Source organism: Gracilinanus agilis, chromosome 2 (genome assembly GCF_016433145.1).
Source record: "Gracilinanus agilis isolate LMUSP501 chromosome 2, AgileGrace, whole genome shotgun sequence".
NCBI lineage: Eukaryota > Metazoa > Chordata > Mammalia > Didelphimorphia > Didelphidae > Gracilinanus > Gracilinanus agilis.
The window spans coordinates 100,155,719-100,178,822 of record NC_058131.1 but is presented as its reverse complement, the minus strand read 5'-3'; the positions used below and the strand labels follow the sequence as shown (position 1 = coordinate 100,178,822).

General features: G+C 34.2%; 1 protein-coding gene across 18 annotated transcripts in view; it reads left to right on the top strand.

Moving 5' to 3' along the window:
• Nucleotides 1-23,104, top strand: part of NRXN1 (neurexin 1) — a 1,430,528-nt gene that overhangs the window by 633,444 nt on the left and 773,980 nt on the right. For all 18 annotated transcript variants that reach the window (XM_044663323.1, XM_044663322.1, XM_044663321.1 and 15 more), the window contains one exon: nucleotides 21,239-21,361. In XM_044663323.1, the coding sequence (XP_044519258.1) occupies nucleotides 21,239-21,361 (123 nt within the window). The remainder of the gene's footprint in view (nucleotides 1-21,238; nucleotides 21,362-23,104) is intronic.

The following is a 23,104-nucleotide window of genomic DNA, read 5'->3' as shown; positions in this document are numbered from 1 at the left end:
CAAAGCAAGTAAAAAATCATAAAGGACAATAAATCAAAGCAAGAAAAATAATTAAAACCGATTCTAAATCTAATTTAAATTCAAAATCACATTTAAAATTTAAGCTGCCAAGTTTTAACATGAACCCGTATGATTAAATTTCCTATTCTCCCCTCATCCATCATTCCTATAGAAATCTTTTTGTTGCTTTTTGTTTACCTGAAACTCACATTAATGGGATTTAGAAACTGCCTTCATCAAGGAAATTTTAAGGAAAAAAAACTCTAAAATTCAAATGATTTTTACTTTCCAACTTTTTATGATGTTAGGGGAAAGTGGGATGATGAGGAAGCAGGAAGAGGAGAGAGGAGTATCTGGGCACACAACCTGGGCTTTTTGGACAGCCAGAGATTTCTATGACCCCTGTATCTGGTGTTCAAATGCAGTTTCAGAACCCATTAGGAATCATGAAGAAGAAAGATCTCATTGTCACTTCCCCTACTGGAAGAGCTAATTTAAATGTGAAGGTATATTTCTTTTTGGCAGATACTTAGTTGCCACCATTTATTCTGACTAGAAAAATAATAATGGTCAAGAACTTCAAAGTAGTATGATGACCTTCCTATATTTTCTTATGATGATAGAAGGCTTTAAAAAAATTCAGGGGCAGCTGGGTGGCTCAGCACATTGAGAGCCAGGCCTGAAGATGGAAGGAGGTAGGCTCAAATCTGGTCTCATACATTTCTTAGCTGTATGACCCTGGACAAGCCATTTGACCCTCATTGCCTAGTCCTTACCACTTTTCTGCCTTGGAACCAATCCAGCATATTGACTCTAAGACAGAAGGTAAGAGTTGGTTTTTTTTTTAAAGCATTCTCTCAACTAATAGTTGGACAGATGATATGTCAATGTTAAAATGTGTGCATTGCAAATTTTAGATTACACACTGAATATCTTTACATACTTAGATCATGTGTAATTGTTTAATGTGCCTGGCATCTGGAACTTGCAATCTTCTTAGATAGTTGACTTATCCCAGTAAGATTATATAACTGGTCCTCTCCAGTCCCCTTGTCATGATAGTTCTGAGAACATGAAAAAGATAAAGGGGATACTGGTATGCCCAGTCGGAATTCCACCTTTCATCTTCTTTTTATCAAGTATTCAAAAAGACAACCTTTCCTGATCAAATAATCTCATGGACCTTCTTAATATAGCTCTGACATTTGAATGAAAATGAGAGAACTTTCCTATTTTAAAAATTCTTTAAACACAGATAGGGCTTGGAATAACCAAGAAGATAAAATTGGATTATCAAAGGATTCATGGAAAAACACTATGAAACCATGATAATTTGTAGCAATCAAAAGGGGAAATAATATGAACTTGGAACAAAAACAATTAAAAATGTATTATAAGAAATTTAGTAACTGAAAAGGAAAAGGAAGTTAGAAATAATAGAGAAGCACAGTTTCACATAGAACCCTTTTATTTTACTTGACATTTGTTGTTTAAATGGGGAAAAAATATTCTCCTGTAATCAAAAAAGGTGATTTTTTTCAGATTACCACAATAATACCAATCCATGATAAACAAAGGGTGGAAAGCTATGGATTATAAATAATTATCCCATGGATCATCTTAGGTAAATGGGGCCTGACTTGTTATTTATACAAATTCATGATCTTAAAAAAAAGTTTAAACATCTCCTTTGCAATCTTGCTGACATCATTAATTTTCTTAGTTTTCTTTCCCTCATAAGAAATCCAAAATAAAACTTAGCCAAAGTTGTATATAAATTAACACAAACTCTAAATTAGTAGTAGTAACACAAATTCTAAAATAGTAGTAGTAAATTCAAATAGTCTGTCATTTTTATTCGATTAGCCAGAATTCTGTCAAGATATTACAAAGCAGATAAGTGATGTCCACAACTTAATCCCCATAAAACATCTCTCAAAGAATTGTTTACTACATTGTTTATCATTATTACTTAAAGATATTAGTTCCAAATTTGGAGGCAGAGTAATACAACAAAAAGAGTGATAGGTCTTTGAGCTATGACTTCAAATTACAGTAGACAGTTTATACCTATATAACCTCTTTGTACCTCATTTTGGTCATGGATAATATTAATCCCAGCCCTCCCCTTTAATCCTAATAGTATCTATAGTTCCTCTGTTTCTCCCCTTAAATCTTTTAGTATTTTAATCCCTTGAAGTTTACACATGTATTAGAAATTAATATCTAGTTTGTTCCTATCAAATTAAAATAACCAGTATCTAGTGTTACTTTAAATTAGTGTAAGGAATACTAATTTTGTTGCATAGCATATAGCCAAGCAAAGATCTGATCCATTATTCAAAAAAAAAAAAAGCTTCACACCAACATTTTAGGATATAATTATCTAATTCTGACCAGTGCCCCTCAACTGACTTTCTCTTAAGAAGTCTTTTTTTCCCTTTGACATCTGCCTTCTTTCTTGTTCTTTCTTCTTCCTTTGCCAATCCCGAGTCTTCTTTTCTTTCTTTTTCTAACTTTTGTTCCCCACTTCTCCATCATTATAAACTATTCATTAGTGTCTCCTGTTCCTCTATTTCCCTTCTCTCTATCTTTCTTATTTTTCTCACTCTCTCACTACCCTTCATTTACCAACTTTATTTGGCTTTTAGAGATATTTTAAACGTATAAATATAAATACATATACATATACCCATATATAGAGGAGTGTGCTATTAAATGTTTAACAACTAGCTCTCAAAAAAATGTAGTCACAAGAAACTTTTAAATTAAATCTGCCTTAGTAAAATTTCTTTCATCACTTTCAAAAGTCTAACGAAATGAATCAAGCTCAGAATTTTGAGTTTGCAAATTTCCGAGAAGTAAATATTTACACTGAAAATTTAACAATCTGCTTTCAAGAGTCAGTTTGCAGCACAACCTTGTATGTTATTTGTATATACACATCATAAGCATGTATGTGTCAGTTTTTTTCTTTCATCATCAAGACACATTTTGTCTACTTCAAGTTTCCCAAAATACAGCCTAACTCAAATTTTAAAAAATTGTCCAACACTTTTTTAAAGTAGCTAAACTTTAGTAATTTAGCCGATGTTTAAACTGTCACAAAAAGCTAATTCTCTTAAAATTAAGTTCATGAATAATTTCACAAAGGGTCAAGTAGTATATTCCAATTGCTTATATTTATTACACTGCTCCCAAATATGGAAAAAGAGAAAGAATCTTAATCTATGAATGCTTAACTTCTCGATTTGGGCTAGACTGTAGTGAAGAAAGCTGTATGATGTTACTGGAAAATGTACTTTGATGGATTGCTCAAGTGGATAATAAAATCTATGTATTATCATTTTATTACCAGATGAAAAGAGAACTTGGATATCAGTTATTACCCCCTTTTCTTATCTCAATAAAGATGAGAAAATAATAAAAAAGATGAGAAATGTCAACCAGCAGCATTTAAACTATATTAGATTTCTTTAATCTCGCTGCATTGTCAGCAGACTGCTTAAGAAGATGAAAGGGAAAATAATATTTGTTCACATGAAACCAACAAAATATTCTCAGTATGACTCTAATGTTCAAGTGCTAGTCTCTGAGAAGAGCGTCTCTCTAACTGCCTTCTATACATCCAATCTAATATTAGCTTTATGTGGGTCATGATTTTTTTCTCTCCACATATCAGTTCAACAAGCATTGACTATACACCTGCTATCTATCAAGCATCGTGAACTGAGGCTAGCAAAAAAAGCACAAACCATTCCTGCCCTCGAGCAGGTCATGTTCTAATAAGGTAGTTAACATCCAAACAACTAAGTGCAAACACTATGTATGCAGGATAAAGCAAAGGCAATCCCTAAGTGAAAGCACTAGGAATAAGGGAGATTTTAGCTAAAACATGAGGCAAATCAAGGAATCCAGGAGGCAGAAATGAGTAGGGTAAAACATTCCTGGATGAAGAAAAGACTGTAGGGGTAGCTAGGTGGCTTAATGAATTGAGACCTAAGTCTAGAGGTGGGAGCTACTGGGTTCAGATATGGCCTCAGAAACTGTCTAGCTGTGTGACCCTGGGCAAATTACTTAACCTTGTTTGCCTCAGTTTCCTCATCTGTAAAATGATGGGAGAAATATTTATGAGATAATTGAGAGAATGATGAGATAAATGAGAGAAATGAGATAATTAGCAGTTAAAGATGAGAGGCAGGAGGTCAGGAGAGAAAGAAGCATAAGAATCATCCACATGGAGACTAACATTGAAACCACTGGAGATAATTATATCATCAAGTGACATAATACAGAGAGGGAAGAGAAGAGGGCCCAGGACAAATCCCTGTGGGATATCCACAGTTAGCAAGCATGAACTTTATGAAGATCCAGCAAAGGAGACAGAGAAGAATCATCAGACAGGAGGAGAACTGGTTAAGTAATTCATGAAAACTTTAAGAAAAGAGAATAAAATCAATTATAGGAGGGTGATTGATAGTGTCAATAGTTGCAAAGAGACCAAGAAGGCTGAAGATTAAGAAAAGGACATTTTATTTGACAATTAAGAGTAACTCTTGGGAGCTCAGTTTCAGGAGGATGTGATCAGAAGCTAGTCTACCTGAAGTTAAGAAGAAAGCAAACATAAAAGTGGAGACATCAATTGTAGATAAACTTCTTGAGGTGGTTAGCCATTAAAAAGGATAAGATATTTGGGAAGTTAGACAAAGGAGGTAGAAGGATATAGGTTTGGATAACTGTAGAGATGGAGGGCTTCTCCAGAATTGGAAAAACCTGGGCATTTGTGTAGGCAGCAGGCCAATAATCAAGAGACTGGGGAAGATTAAAAAATAATGAGAAAGTAAATTACTGGGGAAGATGGGATGGGTAGGGGACAATTGTTATATCTTCATGTGAGTAGACAGTAGAAGAAAGTATCAGGCATGTGAGATGAGGAGGAAGGGAGAAAAGAGAACTCTTGAGAAATGGCCTCAATTTTTTTCAGTGAAATACTAAAAAAAAAAGACCTCTCATTTGAAAGGGGAAGAAGAACCATGGGATATTTAAGGAGGAATACACATATCTACTGTAGCAAGGTGATGTATAGTCTATCACCTAAAAAAACATAATGTGAATATGAAAAATTGAACCAGTTGTCTGAGCCAAAAATGCATAAGAAAGAGAACCCCAAAAGAAACTTAAAAGGAATCTTGACCTGAAGGGTAGAAAGGTAATAGAAATAAAATGGTGGTGGAGGGCATGGAGAGAACAGCAACAGGCTGTCTTAGATGGAGGAGATTGGTGTGTTCCAGGTAAATGAATAAGACCAATAAATTTTAAGTAATGGAAACTAAATTAGGGGAAGGCCAGTTCATCAAAAGTGTGACATTTAAGGCATTTAAGGATTTTTTATAAAAGGAAATTTACTGATATTTTTCTTATTTACATACAAAATTACACAAGTATATACATTAAAAAAAAGGATAAATAGAAACTCAGAGTGGTTTTGTTTGTTTACTCAAGTTTACATGATTGCATGAACAGAAACAATGAAATATCTAAGATATTTTGCTAGCTGTTCTCCTACCTTTTTTAATTAACCTCCTCAGTTTTCATGATTTCTCTTTACTCTCCCTCAGTCACTCATTAGGAGACTCATGCCAAAGATCTCACTATATCCCCCAACTATGCTACCTCCCAAATCTTCCATCTGTCCTTCTTCCTTATTGCTAGGAAACCTATTCTTTATTCTCAAGCTGACCTCCCCTTCCTTGGTGTATTCTCTCTCTTTCTTCACTTTCTTCCCTTCAATTGTAAATCAGTATAAGCATACTTTATACTCCATCCCCTGAACATCTCACCCTTCTATTGCCCTATTGTTCTTCCCTCTTCACCAAACTTTAGTCAGAAGCTATCCTTCCCATCTGTCTTTTCTGCCACCTATTGGCTTCTAGCTAAATGCAACTAGAGTAAAAAAAGTCCCCATAACCCTGCCAAATGAGTGAGTGCCTACAGACTCATGTTACAAAATCTTAATTTGGTGCAGCAGATAGAGGAATAGTCACTTGAAATCAGAGCAATTTGAGTAAAAGTTTCATTTCGCACCTATATTAGTGGTATGACTATGAGTAAATAATTTTATGTCTCAGTGGCCAAGGGAATTCTGTACAATGGTCATTCACAGACCGTTTACTGATGAGTTTCAAAACCAACATCTACCCACAGCTTTCAAATCATAGACGTGGACAAAAACTAGACAAATCCCTTCCATCTGGTCCCTCACAACTACAAGCCAATGTTTTACCCTTCTCTCTTTAATTTCCTGCCATACTTCTTGCAACTATTATTGTCATTAATTCTTTTCTTTACTCAAGCCTCCAACATTTTAGTCCCAAAATACCAAATATTAAGCAGACATACATAGATATGCATTCTCTAAAAGACCATGAACTTAACATGTCCCCTTGAAAGTCATTATATTCCCCCTTCAACCTCCAGACTTTATTTCTATTGAGGGTACCCTCATTCTTCCATTCTTGAACTACCTTGAGTTCAAACATCAACATTCTTATTAACTCTCCTTTCCCTTTCATATATATCTAATCAACCCTTATTAATTCTCTTTTTAACCCATACCTTCCATCTTAGAGTAGATATTAAATATCACTTCCAAAGCAAAAGAGCAGTAAGGACTAGACAACTGGGGTAAAGCGACTTGCTGAGGATCACATAGCTAGAAAGTGTCTGAGATCACATTCGAACACAGGAACACCCATCTCCAGGCCTAGCTCTCTATCTGCTGAACTGCTTAGCTGCTCTAATTCTTATTACTTTTATGATGATGACTTCTATTATGAGTCCCCTTCTCCCCATTCACTGAGCTACTAGTGTATAAGTCCTCATCAACTCTCACATAGACTATTCAATTACCTTCCAATTATTCTTCAATGCCCCCATCTCTTCTCTCTTTAATCCAGGAATTATTTATCTTTCCTATGTCATGGAACCTTTTTGAGTCAGCTGAAGTCTTCTCTCAAAATAATATTTTTCATATATAAAATATATAGAACTATGAAGGAATCTAAATTGAAATATGCATTTTTATCATCAAAATTCATGATCTTCCTGAAATCTTTCTACAGAGCTTAAGTTAAGAACCCATGCTCTGATCCAGCATTGGTGAAGGTTTTCAAGTTCACGTGCCCAAACTACAACTTCAAGCCACCTGTGACCCCCCCACACACCCCATTACCCTAGAGCAGTGATTCCCAAAGTGGGCACTACTGCCCCCTGGTGAGTGCTGCAGAGATCCAGGAAGGCAGTGATGGCCACAGTGAATTTATCTTTCCTATTAATTGCTATTAAAATTTTTAAAAAATTAATTTCCAAGGGGCTAAGTAATATTTTTCTGGAAAGGGGGTGGTAGGCCAAAAAAGTTTGGGAACCACTGATCTAGAGAGTGGAGGAAGTGCTTGCCCTGGGTGGCTGGACAGAAGGGTGAGGCATGCAAAAAATGTCCTCTGGCACTGCCAAGAGAGGGAACTGAGCAGCTTCCCCAGTACCCACTCAGCACCTGTGCCAATACTTAGCTAATGCTGCTCTAATACAACCTACAAACAACTGAGAAATTGATATTTCTAAAGCACCAAAAAATGTGTTCTTCCCCCCTTTCTACATGGCTTCCCTGGCTCCCTATTATTGCTAAGAGAAAATAGAACCTATTTTGGCCTTTAAAGTCCTTAAAAATCTGACACTACTTTTTTCCCCTCCTTCTACTTAACCTTACTAACTCTCATGTACTCATGTATTAGTTCTGCCTTGAATATTTTTCCTCCTATCTCTATGCCTTTGCATAGGCAATTTCCAAGCCTAGAACGCGTTTCCTCATCTTCCCCTATTAGAGTGCTTAGCTGCTTCAGCACTCAGCTTGGATAATACTCTGACAGTAAGCTTTTCCTGGTCCTCACTCTTACCTACCCTCATTAATCATTGCTTCTTCCACCATCAAAACTTTTTATTTTTACTTGAAGATTAGCTATATTTCTACACTAAAAAGTAAACTCCTTGAGCTCAGGGGCTAACTAATTTTTGCCTTTATCACCCTAAAACCTAGCCCCAATCCCTTTCACTTAGTAGCTATATGTAACCTCACTCCTGCCAAAAAGAATGGTGGTTTTCCAAAAGGAAAGGCTGCTTATTATGGACTCCTGATGGGCTCTGAGATACCTCTGTATGAAAGGCTGTAGGGTGATGCTCTTTCCACTTCATCCTCCTTCCTGGCTTGAGTGGAAATGGAGGTACAAACATTCAATTGAATTTAATATCTTACGTGCTAATCTTTGTATATATGTGCACGTGTTATTTTATCATTGGTTACCTCCACCATTTTAAATCAGTTTATCTTAATGAACAAGTTAACCTCTCTTTCCAAATCTTGTTTATATTTCTACTTTATTTATTGAACTCTTTACATCTAACCATTAACGGACTCAGTCTAGCCCACACCTAAATTATTATAAAGTTCCAAATAATGGTAGCCACATTTTAAAAGGATCTATCCTTGTTCACTTACATTGTTGAAAGTTGGGTAAAGAATAAGGAAAGGAAAGGTTTATAGATATTATCATAAGAAGTTTACGAGAAGAGGCACACAAAAGAAGGGAAGAACCACTCTTTTCTGAGTAACCTTTCCACTCAGTCGGGTTGTTTTATTCTAGGGTCATTTTCTTTGTTTAAAATGTTGAAGGAGAAGATGAATGATGGGATGAAGGGTCAAGATCCTCAGAAATCTTTAAAATCTATAATCATTGACTTTGAAATCAAAATTTTATTTCCAGTAAAAATTCTTTGAAGTTTTTCATTAAGGAGGATATTGGCAAGGAGTGTAAAGTTGCATTGCTCTCAATATTATTACCTCTGAGTTTATTGAAAACTGCCAATGTATTCTGAAGTCCTAACTCAGCAGTTGAAGATATTTGCATTGTTCTAAAATGTTAATGCTCTCAAAATTAAGATGGGGAGCAATTTTGCACTGAGTGTTTTAGAGAAATAATAGGATTAGCATTTTGCAAGTTCATGATCTTGATGAGCCTTAACACGTGACAGAAAAGTACATTGAGTTCTCTGCCTATCATACCTAAACACATTCATTTGTTCAGCTTATTACTAGAACTTTAGACCTTTTTCCCATTAAAATGATATCTCATTAATTCAGTCTTAACTAATTTAGATTTTTGATCCTCTAGACAGTCCTGAGCTGAATTATATAACCATTTATGAATAAAAGGATGACTAAGTAAATTAATTGTGTAAACAAAGTTCCTGGGGGGATATTTAAATTACTTAAGAGAAGGAACTTTTCAAGTATACTCCCAAGGTAGATTTGTACAATTGTTCTGTTAATTGGAAATCATTCTTATCTATAAATTGAAACTAGTTTCCTCTAAAAGACCTAGAATACATCTAATAGCCTAGAATATTTGAAAAGGCTAAAAATTACATTTAAAAAATACTCTATACTTCAGACATACTAGTTCAAATTCTACTCCCTTCCGATTCAGCCAGAAGTAAATGGATTTGGCTAAACCTAAAAATTGCAGAGTATGGTGAAAATGTGGCTCAAGCAATTAGCTGGCCAACTTATATGGTACTTCTAGTTCGTTTATGTAGCTTTAGACATAAAGAAGGCAACAAGGACCTGACAGAAGAGATGAATGGAGCATGAAAGGGAGATTTCCATTGAAAACGTACTGCTCCCCCTTTGATTTCACCACCGCCCTTGTTGACTCAGTCCAATACTGATATAGAAGAAAGATGAAAGACATGGCCTTTGCCATCTGAAATGGAAATTAAGGAATACCTTATTAATTATAATTATATTATATAACTATATAATTATACAATTAATTATAATAAATTAAGGAATAGCTCATGGTGTGAGAAAGAGTTCTTTTTCTTTCTCCCACTTCTCCCACCCCAATTAACACTGGATTGTTTTTCATATTTCTACTTCTCAATTCTTCTTCATTAGAAAACAAACACTTTTTTTCATGGCACCCTGAGCTTTTCCCAGTGTGATTCAATCAACATTCACTATAGATTTGTGCATATGAACAGTACATTTTTTTTGAATCACACTTTCTAATTTCATTGGAATGGGAAACTGAACAAAAAGACTGTCACTCGATTTCTTATATTCAGAGAATGTTGTCTGGGGCACTGCTAGGTTAGTTGATTTACTTGGACCCAGATTTTGCTGACTCTTAAGTCTGGCTCTATACATTTTGCCACATTGTCTCTCAAAGTACTATTGAAATGAATTCTTTGGCATTCACTTGTATTTCTCTAGCCCAGTGATGGGCAAACTTTTTAAAGAGGGGGCCAAAGGAAAGGAAATGCTCATCTGTCAGTCTGTTTCTAAGGCAATTCTTTCAAAATTTCATTGTATTGTATCCTACTCATTGTATTCGTCATATTAGGAATAATGTCTTGCGGCTGGATAGAACATTTCAGGGGGCCACATCTGGCCTGCAGGCCATAGTTTACCTATCACTGCTCTAGCCCATTGCTAGAACAGTTAAGATATCCTTAGAAATTCAGAAATGAAAAGGTACTTACCTTTTAACAATTAACAATACTACTTTAGATAGTTAAATATTTTCTTTATTTGAGTAAAATAGATGAATTCAAAATTGATAATTAAGGATATAAGTAGTCAGCGGAATTATAAAACAAATTCACATCATGTAGTCAAGAAATATAAAAAATTGAGGCAGCCTGGTGTCATAACAGAGAGAGCACCAGGCCAGGAGTCAGAAGGAGCTGGGTTCAAATTTGGCTTCAGACACTTCCTAGCCATGTGAACCTGGGCAAATCACTTAACCTAGTCTGCCTAATTCTTGCCTGATTGTCTTAGATTTGATTCTAGGACAAAAAGTAAAGATTTTTATTTGAACTTAGAAATTATGCAATACCAGAGTGCTTCTGGGTAAAAAAAATAATAAAGAAATATAAATAAGGGACAGAGATAGTGAAGGAGAAATTTAGTCATTCGAGACATTGAATTTAGTATCCATTCAATTTAAAGCAAAAAAGGCTTAGAAAGCAGTTATTAATTTGGAAATATAAAATAGTACCATCTAAAATAGAATGAAATTGGTTATGGGTTTGTCCTATACAAAAGAAAAAACATGAACCTTGGGAACATACTGCAAATGGTAATAGATTCTGGATTATATACTTTTTTAGCATAATTCAGACTCTGGCTAAATTTGTGTTCTTTTTATCTTCATTAAGTGATGTTTACATACAACCATTGGCCATGTTTAATCTGCTTGGGAATTAGGTAGAAGCATATATTTATTATGTATATATTTATATGTACATGTATATATGCATACATAAACCTTCACTCATATAGTTGAACTACTCTTATGTATGCACATGTATGCATGTCTCTATTGTGCAAATGTCATTTCAGTCCTGACTCTAATTAAATAGTGATTTTTTTCTCTCAGATTAACCAACTGAATTTCTCAGTCAAAACAGTCAAACCAGGGATACATTTAGGGATAGTCAATGTCTTATATGTTTAATACTCCTAGATGACATAAATGAAAACCTCGAGTAACATCTTCCTCCAGAGGCAACAGAAACCAGATCCATCCGGGTCATTCTGAAACCACGCCGTGAAATTTTGGTTTCTAATGCAGTATACCTTTCTGTAAAAATGACCATTTACCTGTGTGACCCTGGGCAAGTCACTTGACCCCCATTGCCTACCCTTACCACTCTTCTGCCTTGGAGCCAATACCCAGTATTGACTCCAAGACGGAAGGTAAGGGTTTAAAAAAAATGACCATTTACTGCATGAATCCCATATTCTTAACATAATAAATGGCCACATGCTTATTTGAATTAAATCTGGCACTCACTTGACACTTTGATGGAACAATGTTCTTATCTGTATGGTTACCTCATCCAGCAATGCAGATCACAATCCATCTATAAATTGTCCATCCTATGGACAGACTTTTTCATTAAATCTTCCAAAGAAGACCCTTCCATTGTGCTTGGACTTGAGCTTCCTTCTTTGTCTCTTGGCACTAAGTGGATAACACCATAGGATATTGAGCACTTATTGGTTATCCATTGCTTTCACTACCTTTACCACTTAGATTATATCTATATCTTTCTATACACATATACATATATTAAATACAACATATAATCCATACGTATAATAAATAGATTTGACATATGAACTTACTGACCTTAGAATCAACAAGAACCAAAAGATAAGTTTTGTACAAAACGTTTCCCTACACATTAAAATGTAAGGCAGATTTCTCAGTGGTCTCAGAAGGGATCATATGAACATTATCCCAAGATTTTGGGAAATGTTCCAAATATGAGTGACCTTGAGTGTCCAGCTACCTCTGTAAAACTGCTGTGGCCTTCAGGAAGATGCTGTTCTAATAAATGGACCAAAAACCTAAAGGTCTGAATGAGACCTGACATCATTTCTGTGTAAGAGGATGAATGGAAGACAGTCAGTTATTACTTTTCCCTTTTACCTGTTAGTTAAATCAACATCGAGAACACTCCAAATTCCTGTCTCCTCCACAAATCAAACTGGTTTGGCACATGGTTTAATTGTCGCATAGTTACTGCTACAGCTGGGTGACCACCTGTTTCCAAATGCTTCCTAGGGAGTAAATTGAGTCATTGGTGTCAGAGGACCTTGAGTCAAAGACAGTTTTAAGCAACAGAGTAACAGAGGATTTTTTTTCAAAAGAAGAAACAATATTCCCTAGGCAGAATAAGGTCTGAGCCAATTGCTAAATGTAGATAGTATACAATAAATAAGCTAATAATGATGGCATGATAATTTTAGAGACAGCAGTACTTAATTAGGTGATGCTATTTTTAAGAAACAAATTAGGTAAGTGTTTGAAATTTTTAAGAACATGAATGATGTTTTTACAAAGTTTAGCTGATTATTACTAATTCGCATATTTTAAATCAGATGCATGTCAGAGTCCTTTAGACTAGACCTTATAAAATACACATGTATAGTCTACCATAAGCAGATCTTCGATGAAGAATTGTGTTCTTTGAAAATCTTCAACATTCACCTAATCAAATCATTTAGAAAATAACCTGACTGATGCCACGATATTCATCAATAATTCAGTGCACTCCATCAGGCCTTGTTTGTCTCAGGTACTCTGTTTAGGATTTGAGCACCAAATAAGGTTTATGCTGATAATTAACAATGCAATGAAGTAAGAACTTACAATAAAGATCAGGAAAGGAAGCAAGAGATCAACTTACCCAATTTACCCCTATTTAGGAAGAAGTAGGATATATTGCCATTTATTTTCTTTGCATTGCTCCTTTGTCTTAATGTATCTTTATATCTACATTAAAATAGTAGGTATGAACTAACTAATGATTTTTAAAATTTGGCTTCCCAAATATTTAGGAAATGGTGATAAAATTACATAGTTATGTATATAGTACATAAATAGTTAAAGACTTCTTAAACTCTAAACTATCCAAATGGCATTCCTACAATAATCCTAAAATCCATACAACCAAACATTGACTGAAAGAAGAAATAATATGTTTAAGTATATAAATAGGTTTGATCTTTACATTGTTGAATATCAGTCTCTCTGCTCTGCTCACACAACACCAAAGCAGTCTTCAAAAACATGCACATAACCTGCTAGATGCATTTTCTCTCTTTCACCAAGATATTTTGGAGTTATGGAGAAAAAACCTAAACATATATTTTTCACTGGTACTTCTATAGCCCTCTCTTTCTTTCATCTGTATTATAACCAGTATGTTTTCAGCTTTAAAAAGTAAAGAAAACATTAAATACTTAATATATTATTTCATAACCGATATTATTGTACTTTGTGTTAAATGAGTAAAAAGTTAGTAAAATACTTAAAATTTTCTACAAGGTTTTACATACTGTAAACAAAACTGTTACAAAAATAACATTGTACTTTGTGCTAAATGAGAGTGTAGAGTTAGTAAAATAAAATCACAGTCCAAATGTTTCTTTTCATTAAAATTAGGCCTTTTAAAATCCACTCATTTTAAATTAATTAAAAATAGACTGGCAAAGAGGTATATTTTAAAGCTTTCTCTTAGCAATATTTTAAAATTTGTTTTCATTTACACTTTTGGCATAAATATGATATTTAGAAAGAATACAGTATCAACTTTAAAAGTGATTTTTCTTCATGTTGACAAATATTTATTGCTGAGGTATTTATCTTGATATGGCATAAATGGGCACAATCAATATCAAAGCCATCCAGGCAAAAATGGGTTTCAGGATTATATATAACAAATTATTTCTCTCTTATTTTAGAAGGTTTACCTGCAAAGTACCTAATTAAAAGTGACTTGTATAATTCTGAATTCTAACTTGGCACATATGAATTAGTGATTCTGTGCCACATTTTGAGCATACATATATCCATGCACATGCACACAAATAGACACACACGTGCATATGCACATTCATAAGAGAAAACCTTTTTGGCAAGTCTTGAGGAAAAAAAAAACAGAATTAGAGCTGACAGAGAGAAAATCAAAATTAAATCTCCATGGGTTATTTCCATAAATCCATTCAATTCAATCAAATTAAAATCTTCTGAACAAGGGTATATGTTAGATGAAGTAATATATCATAGTAGATAGCAAACTGGTTTCAGTCAGAAAGATCAAGTCATATACTGACATATACTAGCTCCATAAATAAGGCAAGTCCCTTAACCTTTGTATGCTCTAGGGAACTCTCTACAACTTAATTACAGAATTGTCATCTGATTCTGTGGAGAGAGTTTTCTGCACCAATAAAATGACAGATATATAACAAAAATAAAAACAAATAAATTAAAACCCTTAGTTATTAGGCATTATAAAGAATACTTATTTTCATAGGTTTTCTCCATAAGTATTGAATACATAATAATAATAAGAGAATTATGAGAGATACTTTAAAAAACAAAATAATTTTTTTAATTATCCAACTTCTACAATGCTGACTTTGAAATCTATGAAATGAGATTCTGTAGTTATTGTTCCATTGAATGAAATCTATTACAAAAGGCATTGTCAAGAGAAATGGAATGTTTTTTTCAATAACTGTCTAGGTTTTCTTCAAGACAGAAATATTTTCCTCTGACCCCCAACCCGACAAAAAATCCATGAATTCAAAGCAACAAAATTAAATTAGTACCTATTGTGTGAAAGGCACTAAAGCACTATAAAGCTATTCCTGGATTTGCAATATGACATGACTCAGGAATAAAAAAATATAAAACATCTTAGATATTTGGACAAGATAAAAATTAAACACATGATTTGTGATAATCCATTAATGAACAACCATTTAAGATCCCGATCCTATTAGGTGTCAGAAATTTTACTAGGTTCTGAGGATAAAAAAAAAAAGAAACTTTCTCTGCCCTCAAGAAGCTTGTACTGTATTATATACAAAGAAACAATGAGTATATTACATATGCATATAAGTATTACCAAAATAAATACAAGGAGTTTTGTGGAAAGATTACATTTGTTGAAGGTATCATGGAAGATCTCATATAGGAAGCCTGTGTTTTAACTAATTCATGATACGCATTCTAGGAGGAAAAGGTTGAGGAGAGATGAGTTTTAGGCTTCGGTGATCATCTTCACAAAGATATAGAAACAGGAGATATCATTTTAAGGAACAATGAGATGACCACTTTTGTTTGGAGAGTGTATGGTAGAAGAAGTATAACAATAAAGTATATAATTCATTACTAACTGAATAGTATATAGGCTTTACACAAGTTGTTTATTATTTGAGTATAAATCCTCAAATTTTATGTTTAACCTAAACATAATTCCTGTTAAAAAACACAAATATTTACTACAGAAATGACTAATTCTCTATTTCATAGTTCCTTAAACTCTGTGTGCATCAAGGCAGTCTAATAAACACTAGGGACCTCATTTCAGAAAAATACTCTTAAATAATATAAAAATATATGTTTAAATACAATATATGTGAGCTCATAAGATTTATGTTTTTGCAGGAAACTACTTTTAATGAAATATATTTAATTATTTTTTGTCATTTTTTAAGTCAATGGAACCCTAGTTTAAGGACCTCAATTCTCTGCTGAAAGATAAAAAAGGTCACCTGTAGTCTGATGCTGGTATTTAGCATAGTTTTAAATGCTAAATTTCATTCAGGCTGGGGTTCAATTTGACAAGAATTGGGACAAGGAAAAGGGAAGGACCTTTTCCAGTGACTGACTACTTTATATTTGGCTGAATTTCCTTGTAAATAAGGACTTTCAATCATTAAACTCCAGGTTAGGATTGCCACCTTACTTGCCAGGTGGAGAGGTTAAAAGAACCTAGAATCAAATCAAATCTCTTTCTCCCCTTGGGGGTTGTTCCATTAAGTCTAAACAGCATGGGGAAGGTGACCCAGCTGTGTTTGTTACATGGATAAATGGGGAATTTTGCCGCCAGCCCTGTCTGACCTGCCTGCCACCATTTCTGGTTGCTGAATTCATAAGAGAAATTTAAGATGTATGCAAACACAAACACTGAGCTCTGGTAATGTTTGGAAAGCATAAAAGACAACATTGAAAATGCTATTTATATGTCGTTCTAATTCTAGATTTAATTTGCAATTAAATCTCTTTTACTTATTTGGAAAATGTAAATAAAATAATCTTACCCGGCATAATGCCATACTTTAAGAGGGAGAAAGGAGAAGATAAAACATGAATTATGAAACCCAAGCCATAACTACAATTTCTCTATTTACTTTTTCCATTTATTTTGATATTTTAAAGAACAAGAAATTTTGCAATAAAGCAAGGAACAAATGAAAAAGAAATGTAGCAGGAGAGAGTAAGAATTAAAACCAGAGGCAACCCGTCCTACCCAAAACCATCCTCTTGTCATTGACAGGTAGGAAGTGCTCCTGCTAGGAGAGATGACTCAGGCATCAAACAGTAGTACCTCTTGCTCCTGTTTTCCCTTGTCATCTCATGTCTCACCACAGTCACAATGGCAACGTTTGTCACCTGCTTCTTCCTGCATCTCACCTCCTAACCAAGAACTCTCTCGACCTTGAAATCACCCCTCTAGATACAATTTTCCAATACTTGGAAAAGTTGCTATACTTATCTGTCTCCTCCCCAAACTGTCTATAATATTTTTCCTTCCTACCTTTTTCCCTACACACACACATACACACACACACACACACACACACACACACACACACACACACACAATTTTCAAGATTTAAAGCAAGCTTCTAGTCAAATTTAATAGTGTTAAAATGATCTATTCAATTCAAAGAAGATTAACCACCTTGCCCAAGGTCACAGAGAGCATGAGTGGCAAAACTGGTCAGGAAATCTCCTAATTCTGGTGCCCTGGGACACTTTGATGTACTCTTTCCAGGATTCTGGCTATTCATTGTGAAAGTTTAAGGGAGAAATCATTAAGGAAGGGAAATGAGTACAATTTAACTAAGTTCAAGATAGCTCAGTCTCAAACATGTTTCTAGTTCTAAAAGGTTATGACTCTATAATTCTTGAAGTTTTCTCTAAAGCATTACTATTAATTTTTGAAAATTGGGCAAGTTACCTTCCTTTCAAGGCCTTAGTTTCCTCAATTGTAAGATTAACTAGGTTGATTTTATTTTAGCCTAGATTATCCCTAGCATTCCCTTTAGTGCTAAAATTGTAAGCTTTAGACACTTTGCTAATTATCCAATGCTCTGGTCAGTTGTACTGAAAATAACTGGACTAAGTGTTAAATTTTATCAATTTTACAAAAATAAAAAAGTTTATTATTTAATACTTATGCTCCAGTGCATCTGATTCAAGTCAGATGAGGCATAAGATATTTGATATACTTTGAAGCTCTTTCTATATGTCGATTACTGTTATTATTTTCAGGCTTTATAATTAAAGCAAAGATATGTGAGTTTCACTAATTCAGTTCAGTTGCAAAAATATTTGTTAAAACTTGAGGAGGATACTGAGTTCAATTTGATTCAGTTCCTGCCCTGAATGTCCAGTTCCTGCCTTCAACAGAACAGAAAAGCTGACATCCAAAAATATTCAAAACAAACATTTATAATCCAAAATACAATAAAACTATACGATTGCAGAAAATGGCCAACCTTTTTGGTCCTTAGTCTAGCCATGGATGTCAAGATATGATATATTCTAGAGGAAGCACAGTGTAGAAGTAAAAAAAAAACTGGATTTGTAGCCAAAGGATCTTGCCTTGGTTGAGAATTTGCTTTGGTATTCTCTGTTTTGGGCAAATCACCCTGTTCCTTCTGCCAGGCTCTCTATCTCCAGCAAAATTTACTGAAACTTTGAGTTCGTTATATGGCATAAGGTTCCTTCTATAGTATCTTAGATACTTAAAATATAAATATCCTCATATAGAGTATACAGACACACATGTCTATATACACATATATGTATACATGTATTACCTACATGTGCATGTGTATGCATACATACATACAAACACCATATATATATATACACACACACACATATATCATATCCTTGTATAGTATAACAAAGTATAAGGCTACTTTGAGTCTTTAAGTAAATAAATACACATTAGACCCTTTTTCCTTTCTGCTCTAGAATTCAAAGGTTTGTAGTAGTGATATTCATTATTCCTGTGGATAGACTCAGTGACTACTAGTTGGGCTCAATCCCAGCACTGTTCTCCCATGCTGGTTCAGACAGGACAGAACTAATAAAATACCTGAGCCTGGAAATTTTTTTTATCAGGATTCTACATTTGGATTTTATTGGCTGATAAATGCCATCAAAGCTGACAGTTTGTCAGCTATCTCATCTTAATTGACTTTGAGCTGCAGAATCATTTTATTCCTGCAACTGAAATGTGGAGAGGGGGTTAAAAGCCTTCCCTAAGGCAGATTCTGGAGTCCTATTTTTCAGTTTCTCTTGGCAGGGTGATAAGAAAAATTTACAGCCAACACACATTGCTGGGCAAAATCTGACTTATCAGGCAATTAGCTTGATACAAACTGGCAAACAAAATGTAGTTTGAAGGGTGAGAATCCAGCAATTGTGAGGGGACATCTATGGCTTATAATTAGACAGGTAAATTTAATTCAAGAATAGATTTTTTTATCCCCAAATAGTATTATTTGAATTTCCAGAATATAGAAATATAACATATGATTATAAATGTCATTCTCTGCATGTAGTTCATACATTAAAGAACAGTAAGTTTATTTAGTAGAAATGGCAGGAAGGAGAATAGAATTTAATGACAGGACAAATTCTGTGTGAAAGGAAAAAGTTGTTTCTCCTGTCTCTTTGTCTCATCAGTCCCCTCTTGTGGGAAGAAGAGTTTATTCCACAAAATCCACTGTTTAGGGATGTCTTGTTCAATGGATAGTTTAACTAAGCTGAGACAAATGGATCTGCTTATGAATTAAAGTCTTTCACACATTTAGAAGAGGGAAAGCATGTTGAATTTAAATGTTTTACCTGTTCCAAATATTGACTTTGCTATATTTGCTATATATATGACCTCAGATGAATCTTTTTAGCTGTCTTAGTTTCAATTTACTTACCTATAAAATTATTAGGTCCTTTCTATCGATTAAGCTGTGATTCCATGATTCAATTAAAAAAAAAAAGCTACAATTCCAAAAGATAAGAAAAGTGGAAAGAAATCACCTTTATCTTGTCAAAGCATACCGGTAGCCACCTACTTAAAGAGAAGGGTTTAGAAGTGTGCAAAAGGAAATTTACCCTCCCCTCTTTTCACTATGTGTACCTGGCATGAGCCTAGAAGTGAGGACTATGAGGGAAGTCACTGAAATTTCAGATGACAAATAAAGGCATTTATTTAGTGACTACCACAGGCCAAGAAAAGTGCTAAGTCCTGGAGATTAAAAAAAGAAAAAAATAAGATTGTCCCTGCCCTCACAGAACTCACAATCTAATGAGAGTTAGAAAATTTGAAGAGGTAAGCATTTTCCCCTGCTAATCACAAGTATTTACCTCTTCAAATAACCTAGCATTTAGTCCAAAAGTCTTAGATATCTTATTTCCTAATCAATAGACTGAAAAGTCTGGTCATTTTCTATTAGGTTATAAAGATAATGACAAACTTACCTTTTGAGTTGGAAGGATAAGGTTAATATTTAATATTTATTAGATACTATTTCACACCCAGTAGAGACAGAATGGACTAGGGAATGGAGTGCTAGCTTTAGAGTCAGAAGTAAGAAGTTAGGATGCTACCTCTTAAAGTTAAATTAATTACATGGCCCTGAACAAGGCACTTAAATTCTATGTGTCTCAGACAACTGCTTAAAATTTATAAACAACTTAGAATTGAAATTCCAAACTATTCATTATTTGGTGAAATCATTTTATCATCATTCCATTTCTTTTATAAATTCAAAAAAAATTTCTTTCCTCTCCTCCTCATTGGATACAAAGCTCCTGACTATCCTAACTCTTCCCCAGCCCCCTTACACAAAGAGAGTAGGTTGGCTGAAAACAAATAAAGAATATTAATTTCAGCTTGACTTTTGGTTTAGTTTTGGAGACAAAACATCCAGGTTAATGAGAGGCAAACAAAAAACTGAAACTGAAAAACATTAGAAGAAAAATAGGTGAGCTTCAATGAAGCCATTAAATAAATATAGTGATGCAGGTAATAAGAAGCAATTATCAATTGATGAATTTTAAAATGTCTAGTGAATAGCATATAATCTGAACAATCCGGTGTCTTTCTAGTTCCCTGGTTAGAATTAGAAGTGAAGCTTTGAAAGAAAAATATGAACTACTAGTCATATTTTTCATTAAAATTCACGTGTAAACATGAAAATCTTCAGAATCAAATTAAACAACATATTGATTTGTGCCTATTTATGACAAGTTGGTTTCCTACCTTTTTTTAGATCAATGCCTAATGCTAAAGGTACTTCTTAAATGGTTATATCTATATGTTGAAATGTAAGTTAACTCATTTTTCTTGCTTGCTATGGTTCTAAACTTGCTTTAACATTGGTCCAGCGAGTGTCTCTCTTTCTCTCTCTTCCTCTGTCTCTCTTTATCTATCTCTCTCCACCTCTCTCTTTCTGTGAGGTTCATTTGTTGACTGATTCAGAGTTTCCATAATGACTGTTTGGCATATCCTACAGGCAAAGGTCCCGAGACCCTTTTTGCCGGCTATAACCTCAATGATAATGAGTGGCACACAGTGCGTGTGGTTCGACGAGGAAAAAGTTTAAAGTTAATGGTGGATGACCAGCAAGCTATGACAGGTAAGTTGTATCATTCTGCCCCTGCCAACCTCCTGGGGCATCCTTGCCTTGTACTTTGTGACCATGATTTGTGGCTGACAGCTGCCAGGAATGCAAAAGGATTCAAGACTGAAAGAAACTACCCATGATTCATTTCATTTAACCTTCTATAAATAGAAGCACTTTATTGGAAGGAATCTTAGGCCATGAATTTTCACAATTTTATATGTATGTCATAAAGATTTTGCCCCAACAAGTCAACATAAAATAAAATTACATTTAATGTAAATGAATACTGAATAATTTTTACAGACCAATCCCGATTTTGAAAGTATTTTATAATACTTCAGTGGTGATAATATGTATGTTTGAAGAGTTGGATAGGAAGATTACATTCTTTTTATTTAATTTATTTATTACATATTCTTTAATTAATTCTCTCAAATGAATGAAAAGTATACCAAAGATCCATAAGAACTTTTATGCTATTTACCCAAAGAGATGTCTTTAATATATAACTCTAAAAATGGTTGGTTTTAGTCAGTACTATTATGGATAGTTTTGAGAAATGTAAAGCTCTAAAATCAGATCCCATAACCCAAATCTTGTCTTTGTCATCTTCTATTTATGTGACATTGGACAAGTCACTTAACCTCTCAGGTTGTCAGTTTCCTCATATGTGAAGTGAGGGGGTTGATCTAGATTACTTTTAAGCTACCTTCCAAATTTAAATCTATGGTCTAAGGTCAACATCATAAGTTAGTTACCACTGAAGGTTAGAGAATATGTATCTTTCAGTTCCTTGGGATCCTAATCCCCTGAAAGCCACTAGGAACCAGAGAAAATAGTGTGATTTCATCCCTGCTACTGGGGAAAAAAAACCAACACACAAACAACTCAAAACACCTGATCTACTGGTGAGGAGCAGCACACTGTCTGTTACTGAATTAGTACAAAATTATAAAGGGTCTTAGTGTCCTAAAGGAGTGAACTGACTTCATATATTATTAGAGATGAACTGAAGAATAGTTGGACCCATGGATATGTCAAAATTGCATTGGATAGGATCATGTCAGGTTAATAAGGACTAATTATGAAGTGTGGCTTATGAGGATTCAATCATTTTTATAGCAATGCCACATACATAATCTGTTTTTTTCCTTGTAGCAACCATTTGAGTTAGGTAAAACAAATAGAGGTAGATAGGTAGTGCAGTGGATAAAGGATGGGAAATGTAGTCAGGAAGACATCTTCCTGAGTTCAAATTTGGGTTCAGATATTTAATAGCTGTACGAATCTGGCCAAGTTACTTAGCCTTGTTTGCCTCAGTCTCCTCATTTCTAAAATAAGCTGGAGACGAAAATGGCAAACCACTTCAATATCTTTGCGAAGAAAACTCTAAATGGGATCACAAAGAATAAGACATGCCTGAAATGATTGAATCAAGCAAAAACCAAATGTTATTAACTCAGTTTTGGATAATATAGCTGAGCCTCAAAGAGATGGAATTATTTTCTGAGCTGACCTGGCAGGTAAACAGCAGAAGGAAGTATAAAATCTAGGTTTTATATTGTTATCTGGATTTTGGGAGGTAGCAAATTTCTTATCCTAAAATTTCCTAAATTCAAGCCAAAGTTCACAACAATAATAAAGTCCCCACCTCAAGGTGGATAATAACACAGAGATCACTCAGGGATACATGGCTGAGTAATAGGTATATGAATCAATTGCAAAAGAAATCAAACACATTAAAAAAATCCACAT